The following is a 14840-nucleotide window of genomic DNA, read 5'->3' as shown; positions in this document are numbered from 1 at the left end:
TCGCTTGGAGCCTTGATTCGCAGCCTTATCCTGGACATAGAACAGCAGCAACAGAGATGACAGCACGGTAGAATAGACCAGTTGAAGATCTTGAACTTAATGAGAAAGTCACCTCTTGACTGAATCCGTCATATATCACTTTGCAAGTATAGACACAAGTAATAGTCCGAATGTCAAGCTTTTGACAGCTATCAATTATTAGGCAGATAAGGGCCATATTAAGCAGTTTGTGTCTTGCTCTCGTTCTCCTCTTTTGTTCATATCCGTGGTTAATATACAACGTCTTAAATCGTACCTGTCACAAATAGCCGCCAACAGCAAACCCTATGACTGCTCGCGTCAGATCACACATCCTCCTTGTGATAGACCTTCTCCTGTTCATAGTCTCCGTGCTCAGTCTTTCCTTCATATTCTTCCTCATGATAAGCTTCCCTTGCAGCAGCTAGTTGGGCTTCCCTCGCACTGGCGTAGCTGAGGCGGCTTCCTCGTCGGAAAGCCGAGGGATCTGCCGATGAGGCTCTTCGAATTTCCTCCTGTTCCTTGATCTTGTATTTGTCAGGTCGCTTGCTTGAGATAACGTCTTTGTCTCTGAACACCAGCAGAGGCGGGTTAGTCCGGTAATAGTCGTCTATATCTTCCAGAGATCGATCTGCCGTTTCGGGATAGAACAAGTACATCAGCGGAACGAATGAAGCGTTGAGAATTGTCCAGATAATATAAAACTTCCACTGAAGGTTTTGGATGCCAATCTATAGTGATGGTGAGCAGTCGTCTTTCACCGCATAGTCAGTGTAATACATACAGGAGTGATTTCTACCACCATGAAATTGAAAATCCAGTTCGTCGCCGTTCCAAGGGCCGCGCCTTTGGTACGCATTGGTAGCGAGTTAATCTCTGTTGGATACACTTGAAGGCACTAGTTAGTATTGCAACTTCAGCCAAGCATTCCTGAGTCGACTTACACCAAGGTACGCCTTGCATTCCAATCCCGAAGAACACATAGTAAAGGAAAAAGAATGCCACCGAGGCCGATGCCACTTCATGTGCGTGTGCATACCCGGGCTTCTCGTTATATCGAATAAGAACAGTGATGATAAGGTAGCAGAAGGATTGGCCGGCCGCGGCGAAAATCATCATGTTTCTTCGGCCCCATCTTTCGACATTCGGAATCCCAATCAACGAAAACAGGAGGTACGAGACACTGTTGCAGGCCGCAAGCAACCTCGCCATCGTCTCGCCCAGCCCAACAGACTTGATCAGCACCGTCGGCAGATAATAAGAGGTAACATTGATGCCAGACAGCTGTTGCATAGCCTGCGTTCCTGCACCGAGGATCAGACGTCGAATAGTCTTGGTTCCAGCTTCGTTGCCAGTTCGCCCACGGAGCAGGTCGACCCACCGTACCGCGTTCTCGCGCTCGTACTGGACCGTGTAGACGATTTCTTTGTGCTGCGCGAGGATGAAGGGATCATCCTCAGACTTATTCTCAAGGTCGGCCAATATTTTGAACGCCTCGTCTTCATAGTCGTGTGCGATAAGCCATCTGAGACAGCGTCAATCGGTGGAGTCGAGCTGAAACGGAGGTGTCTCTTACCTTGGTGATTCTGGCAGCCAGGGCACAGTTGAAAAGAGGATGACGATGAAGAGAAACTGAAAAGCGAGGGGGAGTCGCCAGGAAACCGGGCCCCCGACAAAAGAGAAGCCAAACGTGACCCAGTTCGACAGCGAAAACCCAGCAATGTTCAAGATGAGCTCGATAACGACCAGCTTCCCTCGCCATTTGATTGCCGATGTCTCCGTCTGCCAGACGGGCGCAGTAGCCGTGTTGATTCCATTGCCGATGCCGGCAATGATGCGGCCCACGATCATTTGAGCAGTACTGTAGGAGCAAATCTGGAGAATAGCCCCAGCACTCATGATAGTTGTACCGACCAGGACCGATCTCCGTCGGCCTAGCTTTTCCCCCAGCCAAACAGCGATGATGGCGCCAAAGAAGCAGCCAACATCATAAATCGCAGTCACTGTACCCAAAAGCGATGTCTTCGCGGGGCCGGCCAGGTTATGAACTTGGAGAAAGTCCTGTGTGACCACGACTCCGCCAAAGACACCCTGATCGTAGCCAAACCTTCGAGGAATAACGTGTCAGAAGTAACAGAAAGAAGGAGTTGTGCGTATGGTCTAACTCACAGCGTCATGTCGGTTGCACAAGCAACAGAGATCCAGAAGGTCAGCCATCCTCCCTTGAGGCCAAAGTACGGCTGCTTAGGACTCAGGAAACCCATCTTTCCTTCTCAGTCGACGGGTGGATAATGGAGGCAGAGACTCGTTACAATGTAAACACTTGGGCATCACAAACTCGCACCGCCATGGAGAACGTGTCATATATGAGCTCGTGACGATCACCGTCTTTGTTCTGCGGCCACTCGATACATGCCTGCCCTGCAACGTCATTGCTATAGATGCCCGTTATTGAAGACCTGGAAGCTTTTGAGCAGCAAAAAGTTAAATCTGGCTCTCTTCCAGTAGATGATGATCTGGGGGCAGCGCTATGGCGGGCTTGTAGGATGGGGCTTTTGTGTGCGCTGGGAAAACGCGATGCCATACTACAGATGCCGACGATCTGCTCGCCACTGACGGGTTTCCCATGCCTTAGCGGGTCAAATCAACGGAGACTGCCCGCCAAAGATGTCAGGGGGGGAGACTTGCGGGGTTTCACAGAAATACGCGGAGAGGTGGAATCCGCCGCTGCACGATAGCGTCACAGGGTCGCTTTGGAACATGGCGAGCATTGCCGGCAGCTTCTGTCATTGGCTTTGGAGGGATGTCCAGGTGTAAAGGGTGCCTTTTCCATCAGATTAAGGTTGGCTCACGGTGCTGGTTAGTGAGAGGGAAGATATGGGCATCGATCTTCTCTACTGAAGATCTGGAATCGACTTGCCATGTTCAAATCGAAACGGGCACGCGACATTACACAGGGCAGCAAAGCTTAGCGATTGTCTCACCATGGCTGCCATAGGCGTGGTCGACCGGATTTGCCTGCTGTATTGGACAATGGACTCGTCTCAGGGGAACATGTTGTCATACTCGGGTTAAGTCTAGCCTAGGCTTTGGAGAACACCGTGAAGCTCCCTTTTCTCAGGTGGCAGGATCAGCTAACACTCTGCTGCCGGGTTGCCTTGTTCTTGATCACCGAGCATGTTGTAGTAGCTACATTGTTCTATGCTTAATTCGTGGCCATAAAATTCTTCAGAAACTCCTCCAAAAGCCCCGACCTAGAGGGGATCCAATCCCTCTTTTCCGACTCCTGCGCCGTTTGCCTCTAAGAAAGGGGTCGTACATTTCCGTTGCATTTCAATCGTTTGAGCCCGACCGCTCCATTCGTCCGATCAACCAAATCTTGTAACTCCCAGTCGTTCCATTGCGCTCATCCGGGATCCGTTCTTGAGAATCGTAAGAAAAGAGAAATTTATCTAATCTGGAGGCTTAATTCTCCCCAGTCGAAAGTTGTCGGGGTGAAGAGGGGCAATCAACCACGCCGTGCGCGACCGCCATCGTAAGAGCGACCGTGCATCTCGTAGCCCTCGCTTCTTGGTCGAGGCTTCTCGCCTGGGAGGCTCTGCGATCCCTCGACTCCATTGGTGTATCGCGGGAAGAAGAGGACCACGAGGTAGACGATGAAGACGACAGCAGCGAACACGCTGTAGACGACGACTGAATAGGTGGGGACGTCGTCGCTGCCAATCATTCCTGCAGTCTTGAATCCCAATCCGCCGTTGACGACACCGAGCAGGATCATGGCTCGACCGAGCCAACGGTGGGTTTGGCCGTAAGCGCTCCGGCTGCCGTACTTTCGGAAATGTATATGCTGGAGCAGGCCAAGGGTAGGCTGGAAAACGCCCATCCATGCGACGAGAATGTACCCGATAACCATATGGTAACCATCCAGATTGTCGACTTGTTTGCCCAGTTGGACACCCAGACCCAGGCCGACAATCATCAATATCAAGCTGAGGACTTGCAACGGCGCATGGATATGTCGGACCTTGTTGCTGTAGGGGAGGTAGAGCGTCAACGCCGCCAAGGGGAACATGACCACAAAGACCAAGGGCATAATGACGGCATGGGCGGTTCGGATGGTGTCGTCAGGCCCATCGCTGACCTCTGTTGCACTCGACGAGGACGGGTTGGAGCTCACGATGGGATTGGACACACCACCAGTAGGCGTGACCACGCTGCTCACAGTCGCCGTTCCTGAGTCTGTCGCGGTGGCTGGCGAGCCACTCGTGGATTGAGATCCAGAGCCAGATGAGGCAGATGCGGTCTCTGACGGGGCTGCAGAAGCCGAGGCCGAGGCCGAGGACGACGAATCGCTAGACGCAGCCACAAAGGGGTTCGATGAGCTACCGCCGACACCTTGGGTCAAGTCGAGGTTGAAGCCGCCGGTGGAGTCGTGCTGTTTAATGTTGGCAGACGTGTCTGTCGAGTCAAGAGGGTCTCCTGATTTGTAGGCAAAGATCCAACTGCTCGACGAATCCGTGGGGCTCATGCTCCCTCCGCTCCAGCTCAGACACGTATCGCAGCGAATGTTGGCGACCAACGAGCCGTCCGAGGCAATACCACTTCCTTCTAACAGTGAGACTGAGGCATCTGAGTTAAACTGTGGTTGAACGTGGCCGGTGCCCAGTCTGGGGGACACAGTGACATTGTTGCTGTCGGCGGCATATACAACGAGCATGTTGGCCCCCGCCATGCCAGAGCCCTGGCCAAAGCCAACCCATTGGGTGCCACTGGGGGCACTGATTTGCAGAAATAGTGAGCCGCTCCCGGATGAGGCAGTGTCTGAGGGGACATTGACTGCTAATGCGTAGCTGCTGGAAGAAAACGATGCAAACTGTGCTGCCGAGCCAGCCACTGCACATGGGTCAGTATCAATGCAAGCGTTTGTGATAGGGGAAATGAAAAAGGCGTACCCAAGGCGGCCGTAGCCAAGACGCTTTTCTGCACCATGGTGCTCCAACAAGGGCGATAAGATCAGAAGTCGATAGACGATGTGGTGACAGAGAGCAAACCGAGTCTTGTCGAGTCCTGCTGGGTAGTGTCTTGGGGTCAGGGGAGATATAAGCCTTTTCTCCGTCTGCTCTCGACGCGTTGGTTGCAAATTCCTGGGGACGAAGCACGCGACGGGAGTGAAGAAGGGTTTTAATTAATTTTTTCCCACCTTGGCTCGCGTCCAGGAGTCTCAGCCATGTTCAAACCTTGGGCAGATTGCACGTCAGATAGTGGACGGCTGGATTGCGTGTCAAGTGGCTTGCCAAGGGGCTTCAGGAGAGCCACAGGGCCTGGCTAAAACACCAGCCCCTGTTTGAAAGGATTCTCCATTCGGCCCGCCATGGCAATTACGCGGCGCGGCGCAACAGAGTTATCTTTTCCATACCGAGGAATTGGCTGTCGATAGAGCCAAACGCAGTACTTGCATCACCTCGATGTGGACCTGAGGGCGCACAAACCGACCCCAGAGGTCTGCACGGAGTGACTCCGGAGCGGCAAACGCACAAGGCTGGATGACGGACAATAAATAGAAATCATCCACAGGGGTCGAAGGGCTGGAGGGACGGAGTCGGTCGGGAAAAGGGATCGACGACCCACAGGTCTAACTGTATAAGGCCTTACTCCCAACTTAGTCCGTTCTAGCGCTCCGTTTACCTGACTAGCGCAAGGCTTGGCGTCCGCCTCCTCTACAAAGCAGCTCCATGACAATGGTAATCTGATAAAGACCGATTGGCTGGGGCCGTCATGATATATTTGTATTGGAGAGGAGTATCTGGCAAGCACATGCAAGCATTTACACTGGTCAATCCCGTTCTGGGTCTGAGGAGTGTTGGGTCACACTACTGGCGCGAGAACACAACTTTGCCTTATACCACTCTGTTGGATTCGGGCATTGAGCCTGATCGGCGGACCTACCCCTTCACAGGTACAAGCCTTGCACCGGTGAAAGGTTTCCCGCCGGTCATGTCGTGCAGTACAGAGCAAGAGGCGCAGCAGGTATACATGCGCAATGAGGCCCAGTTCCTATATACAGCGGCTGGGAACGACCATGAGGTCAGGAAGGATTTATGTGTGGCGACTGTCCATCCAGCTCCCCGATTTTCTTCGGGATTGTACGGTCCGCGGCGGCTCTCCAGCCTCGATCCTCACGTTGCCAGCGATCGCATACAGTCATTGCCGGGTGATTGGAAGTCTGCAAACCATCTCACCCTCTGCCTCGATGATGCTATCTAGATACGGGGAGACGTCTATCCTACTCGAATGGGCGATATCAGTGCAGCAATGGTCTGACCTCTTCTGGAACTTTTTGAATTCTTCCCCAACCAATCGCCTTGCCAGAGATCATAGAGACTAATGCAATTCATGCAGCTGGTGTGGCCAACTAAAGAGGTTATATCCCCTCTCTCATCCCGTGTCTGAATGTCAAGTCCATTATTTTTGGCATCAAGGATCAGGTCTTTTGCTTGATTTGTCTGGCATCTGCGTGAAAGTCCTTCCCTTTTCATCAAGGCAAGGTTTGGTCCTTCCTGACCACCATTCCCCTGCCGGCCCTTGCCCGGGCAACAGCAAACAATGCGGCTTGACTATTGGCGTCATTGTTGGCCTTGTGTTGCAGGAGTTGCACTGGATCGACCACGGATGAGTTCTGTGATCCTGACTGCCTCGAAAATCCCCACACCACTCTCTCATTCGCCGCCCGCCCATCCACCCACGAGTCAGTTCTTCGTCTTGACCATGATCTCTTTGATCATTTCATTCCCGAGTCTCACAGCGTCCGGAAATCTCGGGGCAAAGTACTGCTGGATTCTCTCAAATCGGCTCCGATATGCTTCGAATGCGCCGAACGAAACGCATTCAGACCATGCCTACAATCAAGTGAACCAGCGTCAGCCAACAGTTTGATTGATGAGACTCTGCCAGCTTCCCGATCCGATCAAGTGCGGAGGCAACATTTGGAATACAAGTATGCTGAAACGCACGCTGGAGACGCTGGACGACATGCAGATTGACATGTTGGGTCATGCCACATTGGGGAGACTTACTCTTGCCGCGAAAGTGAACTCCAGATCGTCTGAACGAAAAGTGTTATCTTCGATTGCCGTGTTAATGACCTCATCCAATAAAGTCTCGTTGCGAAAGAGATACTCAGTGACGCCCAGCCATATTCGGAAGAGCTAGGGATTGGCACTGTCAGAAATAGCAACAAAACCAGGCCAAGGATCAACTCACAGGTGTGGAACAAATCATATGGTCGTATGGGACGATGCCGAGCTTCCACCAACAATCGACAATGCCCAACAGACTCAGATGGTTGTTCGGCATTCTCTCTTTCGGTCTTCTCGAGAGCGAGAACTTGTCCAGCACATCGTCCCCAAGTAACAGATCCTGGTCAACAGCATCCTTGGAAAAGACTGCCGCACCAGCCGTCTTGATCCGGTGGGCCAGCTCTTCTCGATGGCCACCCAGCATGAGCTTGAAAAGTTCAGTCACTGACTCGGCATACTGTCGAATTTGCTCTTTGGCCGCAGGGTTGAGAATGGCGAGTCCGGCATAGACATGCCACTTGTTGGCATATATACGCAGTGTGATGTTGATCTTGACGTTCTCAATGCCACCGATGTACCGATTGATTTCCCACGGAAACTGCTTGTTCGCTGCCCAAGCAGTTCCCATGCTCAAAAAAGCTGCATGCGTGACAGCCTGCGTGTCCGCTGTAATACGGTCATGCTTTTCGCCAGACAGGAAGACAAATTTTGAATTCAAGCAAGAGAGGATTCGGACACAGAGATCAACACTTTTCTGAGAAGCTCGGTGTTGGATGACGACAAGGGGCTGGCCTGTTGGGTCTACAGCGGGGCCATGCAGGGAATGGCAAGAAACAATCTCGACGTCGGCGGGCAGATACTTGTCAAAGGCAGCCAGCTCGGGGGCTTTGCAGGAGGTCTGCCCGCCGACGATGGCGCCGACTTTGGTGGACGGGCCATATTCAGCAACAATCTTGTCAATGAGCTCGGCCTCCACACTGTATATGATCCAGTCGCTTGCTCGGGAAACAAGATGACCATTAGGCAAGATATTTATTCCTCTCTAATCTTGGTCAATCATGTTCATCAACTCTGCTGACGACACAAACCTCATTCTCGTACTCGTGGTGTAGAGTTTGGAATTTGTCTGGTCGATCGCAAGCGTTGACTCTGCATGACTAACCATCAGTTCTAGTGACTATGATGGACAACAGCAAGTGTTCATATCTGTCGAGACAAGAGGTCAGCCACGAGTTGTGTCATGATTTTGATGCGGATTGGAGCATTAAACAGCATAACCATCAGACAAGGAAAAAGTAAGGTAGCGAGGGTTTTACATCAGTGACAGCCATCGGGATAGGATGCAACATCAGAATGATGAAAGCAATATCACAATGACCATGCTCGAGCCAAATGCACTCAGAGTCATCCTTCGATAATAGGGAAAAAGAGGAAATATATCGACATACCTTAGCAACAGCAATTCAGAGACCGTTCTTCTTTGCGAAAAGCACGCGCTGCAAGTTCATACCTCCATCCAGCTTGACTAAACCTTCTTGCGTACATACGGCCCATGTCGCCCATACCAATGATTCCAACCGCGATGTCCTCCATGACTCACGGTGAAGAGGACAGGGCCAAGCAGGGTGTTTGTGGTCCGCTCTATTTCGAGTCGTGTCTGCTCGATAGAACACTAGAGAATTAGTAGAGATATCAATATAGTCGACTATCGACAGGACGATCATCAATTTGACAGAGGCAGGCGGCGATAAATTTGAGCTGTGGAACAGAAAGTCGCGTTGAAGATGAGTCTCTGAGGAAGTTTTCTCAACTTGCCAAGCCACTAATCTTAAAACTTCGCTCAAGTTTCCTCTTTCGATGCCAAGAGATGATGACAGATTTGAACTAGTGCAAACCTTGCCGGAGGACGCTCCGTCCCCGCTCCCACGCACCAAGCGGTTTCCCCTTCGAAATCACAAAATCATCGAAAATATTTCTTTTCTACCTCTTGCCAGTCCAGTCCTACAGTCAACGACAAAATCCCAAAATGCCTCCCAAGAAGAAGGTCGAGCGCGCCGCCACGGAGAACATCTCTCTGGGCCCTCAGGTTCGAGAAGGTGAGTGAAAGGAGCGACTTTGCACAATGAAGTTTTGTCCTAATTGTTGCGCGTGCAGGTGAACTCGTCTTTGGTGTCGCTCGTATCTTCGCTTCCTTCAACGATACCTTCGTCCATGTCACCGATCTCTCGTAAGTGAAAGACAAAACCCAACAAGAAATAATGCCATAAAGTTGGGAAGGCGCAGATGGTTCAAAAGGCTAACATTCTGGGTGATTCCAGCGGCCGCGAAACCATTTGCCGTGTCACAGGAGGCATGAAAGTCAAGGCCGACCGTGACGAGTCCTCTCCCTACGCTGCCATGTTGGCGGCCCAAGATGTCGCTCAGCGCTGCAAAGAACTCGGTATCACCGCGCTGCACATCAAGATCCGGGCTACTGGTGGAAACGGCACCAAGACCCCAGGTCCTGGTGCTCAATCGGCTCTGCGTGCGTTGGCTCGCTCGGGAATGAGAATTGGGAGAATCGAGGATGTTACGCCTACACCATCCGATAGCACGAGACGCAAGGGTGGTCGCCGTGGTCGTCGTCTCTGAGCGTATTCGTCAGGCGCTGGTGTATGGTATTTGCTTCTACTACATCCAGTACCTTGCCACTATGGGAAAACAGGTCAAACGCTGCTGGATGGGAGGAAAGATAGGATGGACTCAAATACGCGAAGAACGGCTCTTTATGCCTGGTCTTCAAAGCTGCTACTTCTCAGCAGTCAGATGATTGCAACGAGAAAACCGTACGCATGATGAAATTCATCAATCAAACACAAAAACTTGATCAGAACTTTCGAATTTGCGTAGCGTTTCCTCTCGTAGCCACCCCGCTTCATTTCTGACACAACCAAAGTGTCAACTACCTGGTCATGGATTCACACAATTCCTCAACGTTGATCATCCTCTCCCTCCCACCCAAGACTTTTGTCGGCTTGGACCTAGTGTCATTCGATTCCTCGCCCAACTTTCAAGGCATCGCCAAAATCCCTGTGGGCATTCATTTTCTGTATACCGGCACTGACGCCTCTTTATCGATCCGCCACGGACGATGGCTGAACCTGACTTCCACCCACCCGATCCAGGTCTTGAGGTGGAATAGTGACGGAGAGACCCTGCAGCCCGTAGATCAGAATGACCAGACAGCGCGAAATGCGATCGCTGCAATCTCAAACGGGCGCGGACTAGTCGACTACGGCGCGCTGCAGAGTGCAACGTCGGAACTATCTACACGAGAGTCACAGAGCCACGACGCATCATCACTCGCAGCAGCAGCAGCAGCAGCCGCCGCTGACGAGGACCGCGCAGAAAGCACAGATTGGCCCGCCCTGACGGCGCACATCTCGTCTCCGCTTCTCACGCGCATCCTCTCTCCGGACTGGATCGTCTCCTCGATCTCCTCCGCGCCTACCGACACCGAGACCATCCCGGGTCTCTCGCACCTCGAGGCCTCGAATGCGCTCCATCAACTGCCCCTGGACCTACTGCCGGTCAACCTCAAGCAGACCTGGGCGGGCGGAGACATCGGCCGGGCCAGGACCGAGAGAGCACGGGACCGGAGCTGGTATCTAGGCCAGTTGATCGAGCAAGCCGCTCGGCCGCAAGGCGGGGACAAAACGGCTGGGGCGCGTGAGGTTCTCGGTGAACTACAGTTCTGCTTCCTGATGGTCCTCACGCTCGCCAACTACAGCTGCCTCGAGCAGTGGAAGCGGCTGCTCAGTGTCTTCTTCACCTGCCGCACCGCACTGGACGAAGTGGAGGGATATTTCGTGCAAGTGATCAGGGTGCTGCGGCTGCAGATCAAGCACGTCGACGACGTCGAAGGCGGCCTTTTCGAGCTGAGGGACGAGTCCGGGAGTGCTTGGCTGAGGACGTTGTGGGCTCGGTTCAGGAGCGTGGTGGACGACGCGGACAAGGGCGAAAGGGTGTCGCTGAAGAAAGAAGTGGATGCTTTGGAGAAACTGTTCGAAGGAAAGTATGGATGGCAGAGCGAAAGGGACATATTGAGGAGAGGTATGCTGGAGTTGGAAGACGGCGAGCGCGTAGAGGTCACAATGCACGGAGTCGACGAAGATGAAGAGACCGGTGAATATGCGCCTGTCATCGTCGAGACTTGAGTGTCAGAGGGAAACGATAAGAAAGACATTTGAGTCGCCTTCTAGTCGAGTTTTTCCAAACGTAGCAACGTGAGATCTTTTGAACGAGAAATTGATTTCTTGGTTTGCACTTTGGCTGCATACCCCGATCACAAGCCGTTGCGCCCCGATGAGTGACCCGTGGCAGGCGGAATCGAAATCTCATCAGCTTCTCCAGCCGGATGACGCTCCTTTCCTATGTGTGTCGGAACAGGTTCAATGCCTTCCATCTTCGCACCATTCTTCCTCCCTGGCAACTGGCCGCCATGTTCTCTTCACGGTTCCACAAGTAGCACAACCGCAAGCATTCCATGCACGTTCCAAACAACAGCACAGATGCCACCACGACGACCACCGCCAACAAGTCTCTCCCCAAAGCCAGGACCCCATTCAACGATACGACTTTTGGTACCGCGCTCTTGCGCCTGGCCCACCAAACTTCTTGGGCTCACACCGTCTGTTATCGGCCACCAGGAGCGTGCGGTCGTATTGCACCAAGGCCTGCTTCAATTGGTTTTTCGTGTACTCATCGACGAATTTCTGGTAGTAAGCGACGATTGATTTTGCGATGGCCTGGCGGATGGCGTAGATCTGGGAGGTGTGACCACCACCGGTGACACGGACACGGATGTCAACATCGGCGAATTTGTCGAGACCGACAATCAGGAGCGGCTCGTAGACCTGCGAGTAGACAAGAACGATATGAGCCGCTGTGGATTTCTGAATTCTCGTCGATGGTTTCGCATGGACTGGGAAGGGAGTGTAGGGAATCAGAGGCTGAGCCATACCTTGTAGCGCAGGATTTCCGGTTGGACGAGAGAGAGAGGTCGACCGTTGACTTTGATGAGGCCCTTGCCTTTCTGTATATTCCCAAAATGACCCGTCAGTTTTCCGTTTCAGTGTTTGTCCTTCATCGGGATTTTCTGACCTTGCAATGGGCGACCGCTGTAGCGGTCTTCTTCTTGCCGAAGCACTGTACACTCTGAGGGGCCGACATCTTGAGGACTGGCGGCGATTGCACAGAGTTGATACAGCTGGGTAGATTGCTCGGTTGTGAAATGTTCGTTGCAAGTGTCGCTGTTGGTTTGAATTTCGCAGGGAAAGTGCGGGCGTACGCCAAGAATTATTGCACTAGTCCGAATGAGGCGCTAGTGCAATTTTCCAACTCGAAGCTCAATGCGGACTCTTTTCTACAACTTCATATAGTGAAAGACGTTTATCCATCTGCCTCGAATATTCTGAAGGCTCAGTGGATCCATTGCCGGAATTTCGAGACAAGCTCTACGCGACCCTTTCCATTCTCCCATGTCAAGATAGCATTAAGCCCGCCATGTCGCAAACAATAGGCAAGGTGTGTTCTGATGTCTCTTTTGTCCCTCCACAGCATGCCATGGATCTCATCCTAACATCACTGACGTGATACCAGACCCGTCTTGCCTACTCCCGCACATGGCACTACATCGATGTGGGCTCGGATTCTCGTTCCCTTGGTCGGATAGCCTCATCAATCGCAGTCTTCCTGATGGGCAAGCATAAGCCCATTTACGACCCATCGACCGACTGCGGCGACTACGTGGTTGCTTGCGGCTGCCACGACATCCACGTTACCGGCAAGAAACGCCAACAAAAGCAATATTACACTCACAATACGCGCCCGGGTTCGTTAAAACAAATGAGCATGGAGAGGATGATCGAGAAGTGGGGTGGCGGAGAGGTCTTGAAGAAAGCCGTAAGGGGGATGTTACCCAAGAACAGGTTGAGGGATAAGCGACTGGCAAGGTTGAAAGTTTTCGAAGGCACCAGCCACCCGTATAAGGCCAACATCGTGAGGTTCGCAGGGAAGCCGTTCACCGGCGACAAGCCCGGGCCCGTCATGCAAGCCATCGAAGCGACCAAAGAGACGAAAGCGAGTTCTTAAATGGATAATGTGGCTGCATTTTTGAGGTGTTTCTCAGCAAAGGCATGCCAGAGTTTGCAAGGGCGCCAATGTATACGTGTATCATTGTGGGTATATGTACAGACTATTTATTGTTATCCAGCGATACCCCTCGAATGACTCCAACACCAGAACTCCGATGCCGAAAAAGCTCTAGCAAGGGTTGTCTACAGTTTGGAGGACAACGCGGTGTCGTCCCGGGTCACAGTGCACTTGATGAGACCATTGGGGTCTGATTGAGGCGCGTAGACTTCGGCATCCTTGCCGGTGTTCCTCAAGCCGTGATGCCAACTGAGATCGATTTCGAAATAGTGCTTGTTGGGGAGCGAATAGTCGACCGCTTGGACCAATGGCTGAGCAGCCAGGATCTGTTCGCACATCTTGTACATAGTGTTTTGCACGCTAGGGCTCTCCTCGAGCGCGAAGAGGCGGAAAGTGATCTCTCGAGCCTTGGTCCAGGTTTCGTCAAATTTGGCGACATGCTTCTTTACGGCATCCAGGCCAGCGAATGTGGACCACTTCCAGTTAGCATCGACTGATGTGCTGAGAATACGATCCCAGACCTCGGGCAGGGTGGTGAAATCGTCACGGACAAAGTGGTGAAACTCGGAGCCAGTACTCTTGAGCACCAAGAGGTCAGAGATGCCCGACTTGATCTCAATGCCCTTGCCCTCAATAATGTCTGCTTGTACCAGTCTCTTCTCATTCCCATCACGAAAGAAGGAGTGCGGATGAGGCTTTCCGTCAATGGTCATGCGGGTCCATCTGTGTTGGACGATGGTAATGTGAGCAGTGTGAATGTGCTTGTAGGTGTTGACGAAGTGAGTGCCGAGAGTGGATGCGAAGAGTTCTGGAGGGTGAACCGGATTCTGCTTCGCCATGATGTAGGTGGTGTTCTTCATTGAGTCGGTTGCAACGACGACACTGTTGTCAGCTTTGGTGTATCTAGGACCATGTCAGTATGGAAGACTTGGTGGAAGTTGGGGAGCAACCACTTACGAAACATCGATCTCTCCTTCCAGCAAAACGCAGACGGTCATCTCGTAGACGGTGTGCGTCTTGGTAGCTTCGTCCCTCTCGACCTTGTACAGGCGAATGTTGTCTTTGCCATAGCGAGCTGCGGAGAGTTTGGCCATCTTGAGTAGGGATGCTTGAGTCGTCGATGTGGAAGGTCTGGAGGGTTGAGCTGCTACCTGAGCTTGGTTCGCCTGCTGTGAGTTCAATGGTACGTGCTAGGTACGAGGGAAGGAGAAGAAGGGAACACAGTTTCTTTATATCAGTACTTCTACAGGTCTCTTATCGGAGGGGCCGGCGAAGCAGAGTAATATTCCACGACCAGTATCACCAATTGCACGCATGGCCATGAGCAAAGATCTTGTAAAATTGCTGATCATAGATTCATCGAGCACAGGCGATTGGTGTGCTCAGCCAGCAATTTGGTCAGGGATGGGCTGTTGTACGAAGTCGTAGATGACGGAGCTCGCCGAGACGCGCACCCGCAAAATGGCAGCAGGAAATGCTTTATCGGTGGCTAGTATCTGCGTAGTGATGACGACCTCACCTGATAGATCTGCTTGTGAATGTCGATGCTTTGCT

General features: G+C 52.3%; 8 protein-coding genes across 8 annotated transcripts; 3 read left to right on the top strand and 5 right to left on the bottom strand.

Moving 5' to 3' along the window:
- Window positions 1-344: 344 nt before the first annotated feature.
- On the bottom strand, window positions 345-2282 carry PV07_04101 (uncharacterized protein; the record flags this gene model as incomplete). The annotated part of the gene is made up of 5 exons (XM_016390885.1): window positions 345-749; window positions 803-906; window positions 963-1543; window positions 1595-2125; window positions 2188-2282. 5 exons carry the CDS (start codon window positions 2280-2282, stop codon window positions 345-347), a joined length of 1716 nt encoding a protein of 571 aa, XP_016252787.1.
- A 778-nt stretch (window positions 2283-3060) lies between these two features.
- Window positions 3061-5507, bottom strand: PV07_04100 (uncharacterized protein). Its single transcript, XM_016390884.1, has 2 exons — window positions 4971-5507; window positions 3061-4911 (listed from the first exon to the last, which is right to left on the bottom strand). The coding sequence occupies exons 1-2, from the start codon at window positions 5005-5007 to the stop codon at window positions 3527-3529; spliced, it is 1422 nt and encodes a 473-aa protein (XP_016252786.1). The 5' UTR covers window positions 5008-5507; the 3' UTR covers window positions 3061-3526.
- A 745-nt stretch (window positions 5508-6252) lies between these two features.
- PV07_04099 (uncharacterized protein) lies at window positions 6253-8850 on the bottom strand. The gene is made up of 5 exons (XM_016390883.1): window positions 8605-8850; window positions 8183-8243; window positions 7279-8136; window positions 7092-7223; window positions 6253-6914 (listed from the first exon to the last, which is right to left on the bottom strand). Exons 1-5 carry the CDS (start codon window positions 8685-8687, stop codon window positions 6765-6767), a joined length of 1284 nt encoding a protein of 427 aa, XP_016252785.1. The 5' UTR covers window positions 8688-8850; the 3' UTR covers window positions 6253-6764.
- Window positions 8851-9025: 175 nt separating this feature from the next.
- Window positions 9026-9966, top strand: PV07_04098 (40S ribosomal protein S14). Its single transcript, XM_016390882.1, has 3 exons — window positions 9026-9190; window positions 9249-9321; window positions 9413-9966. The coding sequence occupies exons 1-3, from the start codon at window positions 9121-9123 to the stop codon at window positions 9723-9725; spliced, it is 456 nt and encodes a 151-aa protein (XP_016252784.1). The 5' UTR covers window positions 9026-9120; the 3' UTR covers window positions 9726-9966.
- PV07_04097 (uncharacterized protein) lies at window positions 9943-11381 on the top strand. Its single transcript, XM_016390881.1, has one exon. It carries the CDS (start codon window positions 10046-10048, stop codon window positions 11288-11290), a length of 1245 nt encoding a protein of 414 aa, XP_016252783.1. The 5' UTR covers window positions 9943-10045; the 3' UTR covers window positions 11291-11381.
- Window positions 11366-12378, bottom strand: PV07_04096 (40S ribosomal protein S16). The gene is made up of 3 exons (XM_016390880.1): window positions 12237-12378; window positions 12097-12168; window positions 11366-11989 (listed from the first exon to the last, which is right to left on the bottom strand). The coding sequence occupies exons 1-3, from the start codon at window positions 12303-12305 to the stop codon at window positions 11699-11701; spliced, it is 432 nt and encodes a 143-aa protein (XP_016252782.1). The 5' UTR covers window positions 12306-12378; the 3' UTR covers window positions 11366-11698.
- A 137-nt stretch (window positions 12379-12515) lies between these two features.
- On the top strand, window positions 12516-13690 carry PV07_04095 (ribosomal protein L13). The gene is made up of 2 exons (XM_016390879.1): window positions 12516-12659; window positions 12735-13690. Exons 1-2 carry the CDS (start codon window positions 12639-12641, stop codon window positions 13224-13226), a joined length of 513 nt encoding a protein of 170 aa, XP_016252781.1. The 5' UTR covers window positions 12516-12638; the 3' UTR covers window positions 13227-13690.
- On the bottom strand, window positions 13227-14740 carry PV07_04094 (uricase). The gene is made up of 2 exons (XM_016390878.1): window positions 14244-14740; window positions 13227-14189 (listed from the first exon to the last, which is right to left on the bottom strand). Exons 1-2 carry the CDS (start codon window positions 14378-14380, stop codon window positions 13412-13414), a joined length of 915 nt encoding a protein of 304 aa, XP_016252780.1. The 5' UTR covers window positions 14381-14740; the 3' UTR covers window positions 13227-13411.
- Window positions 14741-14840: the final 100 nt, after the last annotated feature.

Source organism: Cladophialophora immunda (assembly GCF_000835495.1).
Source record: "Cladophialophora immunda strain CBS 83496 unplaced genomic scaffold supercont1.2, whole genome shotgun sequence".
NCBI classification, from domain to species: domain Eukaryota; kingdom Fungi; phylum Ascomycota; class Eurotiomycetes; order Chaetothyriales; family Herpotrichiellaceae; genus Cladophialophora; species Cladophialophora immunda.
The sequence above is the reverse complement of the archived record's forward strand: the minus strand, read 5'-3'. Positions and strand labels throughout refer to the sequence as shown.

Bases quoted from the DNA above. Each gene is read 5' to 3' on its own strand.
- PV07_04099 (XM_016390883.1), bottom strand. From the start codon at position 8,687: ATGGAGGACATCGCGGTTGGAATCATTGGTATGGGCGACATGGGCCGT. The intron at 7,224-7,278 runs GTGAGTTGATCC...GCCAATCCCTAG, and splicing joins ATATGATTTGTTCCACACCT to CTCTTCCGAATATGGCTGGG. The intron at 6,915-7,091 runs GTAAGTCTCCCC...ACTTGATTGTAG, and splicing joins AGTTCACTTTCGCGGCAAGA to GCATGGTCTGAATGCGTTTC.
- PV07_04095 (XM_016390879.1), top strand. From the start codon at position 12,639: ATGTCGCAAACAATAGGCAAG. The intron at 12,660-12,734 runs GTGTGTTCTGAT...ACGTGATACCAG, and splicing joins TGTCGCAAACAATAGGCAAG to ACCCGTCTTGCCTACTCCCG.
- PV07_04096 (XM_016390880.1), bottom strand. From the start codon at position 12,305: ATGTCGGCCCCTCAGAGTGTACAGTGCTTCGGCAAGAAGAAGACCGCT. The intron at 12,169-12,236 runs GTCAGAAAATCC...GGGAATATACAG, and splicing joins CAGCGGTCGCCCATTGCAAG to AAAGGCAAGGGCCTCATCAA. The intron at 11,990-12,096 runs GTATGGCTCAGC...GTCTACTCGCAG, and splicing joins CGGAAATCCTGCGCTACAAG to GTCTACGAGCCGCTCCTGAT.
- PV07_04094 (XM_016390878.1), bottom strand. From the start codon at position 14,380: ATGGCCAAACTCTCCGCAGCTCGCTATGGCAAAGACAACATTCGCCTG. The intron at 14,190-14,243 runs GTAAGTGGTTGC...ACATGGTCCTAG, and splicing joins GAAGGAGAGATCGATGTTTC to ATACACCAAAGCTGACAACA.
- PV07_04100 (XM_016390884.1), bottom strand. From the start codon at position 5,007: ATGGTGCAGAAAAGCGTCTTGGCTACGGCCGCCTTGG. The intron at 4,912-4,970 runs GTACGCCTTTTT...ACCCATGTGCAG, and splicing joins CTTGGCTACGGCCGCCTTGG to TGGCTGGCTCGGCAGCACAG.
- PV07_04098 (XM_016390882.1), top strand. From the start codon at position 9,121: ATGCCTCCCAAGAAGAAGGTCGAGCGCGCCGCCACGGAGAACATCTCT. The intron at 9,191-9,248 runs GTGAGTGAAAGG...TTGCGCGTGCAG, and splicing joins GGGCCCTCAGGTTCGAGAAG to GTGAACTCGTCTTTGGTGTC. The intron at 9,322-9,412 runs GTAAGTGAAAGA...GGGTGATTCCAG, and splicing joins GTCCATGTCACCGATCTCTC to CGGCCGCGAAACCATTTGCC.
- PV07_04097 (XM_016390881.1), top strand. From the start codon at position 10,046: ATGGATTCACACAATTCCTCAACGTTGATCATCCTCTCCCTCCCACCC.